Source organism: Phalangium opilio, unplaced genomic scaffold (genome assembly GCF_054372755.1).
Source record: "Phalangium opilio isolate 3A_F unplaced genomic scaffold, DU_Popi_V2 ptg000229l_1, whole genome shotgun sequence".
Lineage (NCBI taxonomy): Eukaryota > Metazoa > Arthropoda > Arachnida > Opiliones > Phalangiidae > Phalangium > Phalangium opilio.
Window position 1 is genome coordinate 450,475 of NW_028324220.1, and position 5,455 is coordinate 455,929.

General features: G+C 42.0%; 1 protein-coding gene across 1 annotated transcript; it reads left to right on the plus strand.

Annotated features, from left to right (window-relative positions):
• The first annotated feature begins 1,654 nt into the window (after nucleotides 1–1,654).
• LOC149614026 (uncharacterized protein F54H12.2-like) lies at nucleotides 1,655–2,947 on the plus strand. Its single transcript, XM_089857990.1, has 2 exons — nucleotides 1,655–2,286; nucleotides 2,494–2,947. Exons 1-2 carry the CDS (start codon nucleotides 1,655–1,657, stop codon nucleotides 2,945–2,947), a joined length of 1,086 nt encoding a protein of 361 aa, XP_089714116.1.
• Nucleotides 2,948–5,455: the final 2,508 nt, after the last annotated feature.

The following is a 5,455-nucleotide window of genomic DNA, read 5'->3' on the forward strand; positions in this document are numbered from 1 at the left end:
AGCCAACCAATATATTAGAAGTGTATAGAAATATTTACGGGACTGAAAGCAAAGGACAGAAAAAACGCCCTCCCCTCCGAATAAAAGTGGGTGATTACGTCAGGGTTAGCAAAGTAAAAATGTTTTTGAAAAGGGTTACGAAGCCAATTACTCCACCGAAGTTTTCCAAGTTGATTTTATCGGAACTACCCGTGATCCAGTGATTTACAAGTTAAAGGATCTGGAAGGAAACCCTATAAGTGGCGTGTTCTATCGCGAAGAGGTTCAGAAAACGGTTAAACCTGAAAGGTTCAACATTGAAAAAATCATAAAGCGGCGAAAAAGGCGTGGTAAATTGGAGTTATTAGTATCTTGGGAAGGTTACCCGAAAACCCAAACCTCTTGGGTTCGTGGAGAAGATGTCGAATCAATCGTTTTACCTAACCCTACCAAGTAACGTCAACGGCTCATTATTTCCCGATAATACCAGGGCGCATTACTGTACCAAATTGCCTAATCCTATTCATTTAAATGGAAAATGGGAAGTGGCTCTAGTAGATATAATGTATACGTCTACTTTTTACAACGTGCCAAGGCCTAAGGAAGAACGTGATGTTAGTTTTCATAACGTTTCCAGATACGGGAGCAAATATACAGTTGGGGATGTAGTCGAAGGAAAGAAAAGAGAGAAAAAAAGTAAAGACGCTAGGAGGGAGACCCTAGTTATGCCCGACGTTCCCCCGGGGTTTTACAAGTCTATAGAACATTTAATAAACGTCATAAATAATTCGTTCGACAAAAATGGCCCAACATTGCGGTTGATTTACGATAACGTAACCGGGCACATTACTATAAACCAATCTGAAAAATTATTGAAACCTTTTTTAAAATTCGAAAAAGCCGTTGCCGAAATTCTTGGATACGATGAAGCTAGCGAATGTATAGGTCGTAGCCAAAGGCCCTCTAATTTGAATTACCACGTTCCGGACCAGTTATTCATCTATTTAAATATCGCTAGCGATCAGATTGTAGGCGACCACTCGGTTCCTTTACTACGGATCGTTTCGGTCGACGCCAAGAAACCTTACGGGTCTCAAATATTTCAAACCTTTACCAATCCTCATTACGTACCCGTTGGTAAAAATTACTTTGATATCATCGAAGTTAATATAAGGAATAGTTTAGGGGAACCGGCGCCATTTGAATACGGGAGCTTAACGGTTAAACTACACTTGCGATGCCTAAGCCCGACGTCTTAGAAAGGCGAGAATGTTGCTACAAGCGATATTACAATAATCAAGCGGGGGCGGAGGGTATTATATTGGAAATAACCCTAATTTGAAAGGTCACGAATTTGGGAGTTTTTTTTCCGGATTGGTAAGGTTTGTTAGGCCTTTGCTTACAAGCGGTGCCAAATTTCTCGGCAGAAAAGCTGTTAGTACAGGGACCAAAATTTTCAGTGACGTAGTATCGGGCAAGGATATTAAACGGAAACTTTAGATGATATTAGAACACAGCATGGGGGAGGGGGGAAACGTCGCAGACGTAAAAAACCCTTGAAACGAAAACGGGCTCAAAGTAAAAAAGGTATAAAACGAGCGGCTACCAGGAAAATAAAGCCAGTTCGCCGTCGTATACCCTACAGGTCAAGACGACACGATATATTCTCCTAAACATGTTTCAAGCGACAATATCTGAGCTGGACTTTTCCGAATCTGTCCCGATTCAAACATCGGTAGAATCGGCCAAATATGTTTGCTATCGACCTATTTCGGTTTTGGATGGAGACTCTCAGATTGAATTTTACGTTCCTGGAAACGGTGAAGAATATATTGACGCCTCTCTAACTATGCTTTATGTTCGAGCTAAAATAGTACATACGGATGGTACCGATCTTGTTGAAGCCGATAACGTAGCGCCCGTCAACAATTTTTTACACTCACTCTGGGATACGGTAGAAGTAACCGCCAATGATACGCCTATTTCATCTTCAACGGGAAACTACGCCTTCAAAGCCTACCTAGAAACATTGCTAAACTATGGAGGAGACGCTAAAAAATCTCATTTATTTTCTTTTTTATGGCATAAAGATACGGCTGGGAAAATGGTTTCTGTATCTGAAAACCAGGGGCATATTGTCACGAAAGAGTTAGCAAAGGAATCGAAAGAGATTGAAATGTACGGAGCCCTACACGCTGATATGTTTAACGTTTCAAAATTCATACCCAATGGCGTCAGTCTTAGAGTCAGGATGACCCGAAATAAACCAGGCTTTGTTTTGCTCGGAGCTCCTCCCCCCGGTGGCGTGTGGTACAAGCACGAAATACTCGAAGTAGGTTTATATATTCGTAAAGTGCGAGTAGCCTCTCTAGTAATGCTAGCTTTAGAATCGGCTTGGACTAAAGCCACGGCAAAATATCCATTCACTAGGACAGAAGTGAAAGTTTTTACCATTGCGGCAAATATTCAAAAAACTACTATAGATAACGTATATTTAGGGGTTTTACCAAACAGATTAACAGCGGGATTAGTAACTCATAACTCGTATAACGGCAAATTGGGTTGGAACCCTTTCGAATTCAACAACTTTAACGTGAATTATATTAATCCGATTATCGGCTCGGAACAAGTACTCGCTAAGCCTTTGCGACCAAATTTCAAAAAGGGTCTTTACGCTAGATCATATTATTCTCTGTTTACCGGATCTGGTACTCATTACAAAGACGATGGTAACGAAATATCTATGAAGGAGTATCCCAAAGGTTATACGCTTTACTGTTTTGATTTGACTCAAGATGGTACCGCGTCAGATATAAATCATTACAACCCTATACGACAGGGACAATTGCGACTTGAACTCGGATTCGAAGAACCGGTACCCGAAACGCTGAGCTTGATCGTTTATTCAGAGTTTCAAAGTTTAATGCACATAGATCATAATAGGACAGTCGTTGTAGATTCGCCATGAACGCTTGAACCATAAGAAGGGTTTTGAGATACACCCGCGGTTTCATGGGCGTATACCCACGCGATGTTCTACCCAAATATATCCTTCGATACCCGGCTTCCATTGTTATAAATCTAGATAATCACAAAGGAAACGGTAGTCATTGGATTTGTCTCTATATCGATGGGAATAAACAATGTTATTATTTTGATTCCTTGGGGTTGGGTCCCTTGACAGAAGATATTAAAACATTTATGAGAGAAAATTCTACGAAAATAAACTATAATAGGAGGGCTTTACAGCCCCCCGACAGTTCCGCTTGCGGTATATACTGCGTTGTATACATTATGCACAGAACGAGGAGAAGAAGCACAAACCTGTTTTTCAAGAAATTTAAAAGGGACCCGTGGATGAATGACGTCATCACATCCAACCTCTATAAGAGAACCACGCCCCCCTCGGAATTCTCGTATCCAATCCCGACTCGGTATTAGTCCACGTCCGGGCCTCATCGTTTCCAGCCTCTATAAGAGAAGCCCAACGGTCGTTTGAGGTTTCATATTCAACCTCTGTTCGGTTTTACACGGTCATACATAGACTCGCCGCTAGTTATTATTATGAAGTCCGCCGTTATTGAGTTAGAATACCTGAACGGGTGCACTCGTAGTGACGGCACTACAGACCTCATAGTTAAAGAACTGGCCATAACGACCATCGAGGCAAAGCCTTCAACCGTTTCCTGGACATTCGCGCCACCCTACAATAAATCTCACGTGGCGATTTCAAAACAACGCCAGAACCAATGGGTCTCGCGTAATGTACACCAGCTGGACTGGACTGCTGGCCTAACCTCTTACAGCAAAATCGACGAATGCCTCGCCGCTGCTCTTCAGGGGGTCGATTTGATCTTCTCCAAGGGCGATTCCAAAGTCGCCTTTCTATCGGACCGCCTTAACAGAACGGTGCACGATCTAAACGATTTCAAGTTCCCGAAAGCCACCACCGCGGACATTTCTTCTCTCCCCGTACGTTGCTTGTACCCACATCCAGTCGGTGAGCACCGAACGGCCTGCGCCTTTGACAAGGCTTTAATTTACGCCTTATGGGCATATTCTAACAAAGCCGAAATTAATATTTCGTGCAATCTTGATACACTTAACGAATTTTATATGTAAAAAATAAATAAATGTCTTTTTCCCCTAAAAGTGATTTTATTTTTTCAACATACACATATTACAGTTTTAAACAGGGCCTATTTTTCTAGCTAGGAGAGCGAACGTGTCTAAACACGTATTGCAAGGACCCGTTATTCGGGGTTTGTTGTTAAGGATTGATTGAGCCTCATTTCTAATAAAACCGAGATGATGTAACCTTGACACGCTTTAGTTATAGTATGCAAGTCTAGACACGGATTATTTTTACAGGGGCCTCTTTTGTTTCGTTTTGTCGAGGGGCCCTAGGTCTTGTTAGAGTTTAGTTTTTATGGAGTTCCGGTTATAGGTTGGGTTCTAGTTAAAGTTTAGTTTAGTTTTTGCTGTGGGGGAAGGAAGGAGTGGGCCTCATTTCTAATAAAACCGAGATGATGTAACCTTGACACGCTTTAGTTATAGTATGCAAGTCTAGACACGGATTATTTTTACGGGGGCCTCTTTTGTTTCGTTTTGTCGAGGGGCCCTAGGTCTTGTTAGAGTTTAGTTTTTATGGAGTTCCGGTTATAGGTTGGGTTCTAGTTAAAGTTTAGTTTTTGCTGTGGGGGAAGGAAGGAGTGGGCCTCATTTCTAATAAAACCGAGATGATGTAACCTTGACACGCTTTAGTTATAGTATGCAAGTCTAGACACGGATTATTTTTACAGGGGCCTCTTTTGTTTCGTTTTGTCGAGGGGCCCTAGGTCTTGTTAGAGTTTAGTTTTTATGGAGTTCCGGTTATAGGTTGGGTTCTAGTTAAAGTTTAGTTTTTGTTGTGGGGGAAGGAAGGAGTGGGTGAACAGGTCTGGACATGAATTCCTTTAGCCACTAGGGGGTGTATATGCTTTTATATAAGCAAACGGGAAAGGCCGTTGGGCTTCATAACCCAGTATGAACGTCGAGGCGAAAAGACGTGAAAGTTTCTCTCGTTGGGAAGCCCCGTATACAAATCCCAGAGATTTAGCTAGAGACGGATTTTTTTATTTATATACGTATGGTACCGATACCGTAGAGTGTTATTTTTGTCACGGTATATTAAACAGTTGGAAACCTTGAGATTCGGTGCACGAAGAGCACAAACGGCATTTTCCTAGTTGTCCCTTCATCCGCAGACTTCCAACAAACAACGTACCGATCGAAGACGACAAGGGTCACGACGTTCCACCCACCGCCCGCTCTGATTATATGGAGTTTCGCATTCCAAAGTCTGTCATTCAAAAGGCAATTTTGGATACCTACGTCAAAGAAATTTTCAGTGACCCCAAGAACCGAGATATGCTAAATAGGACATGAATTCGGAAAAAGCCCGTTTAAAAACTTTCCAATCGTGGACGTCGCTTTA

Bases quoted from the DNA above. Each gene is read 5' to 3' on its own strand.
- LOC149614026 (XM_089857990.1), top strand. From the start codon at position 1,655: ATGTTTCAAGCGACAATATCTGAGCTGGACTTTTCCGAATCTGTCCCG. The intron at 2,287-2,493 runs GTGGTACAAGCA...TTTACCAAACAG, and splicing joins GCTCCTCCCCCCGGTGGCGT to ATTAACAGCGGGATTAGTAA.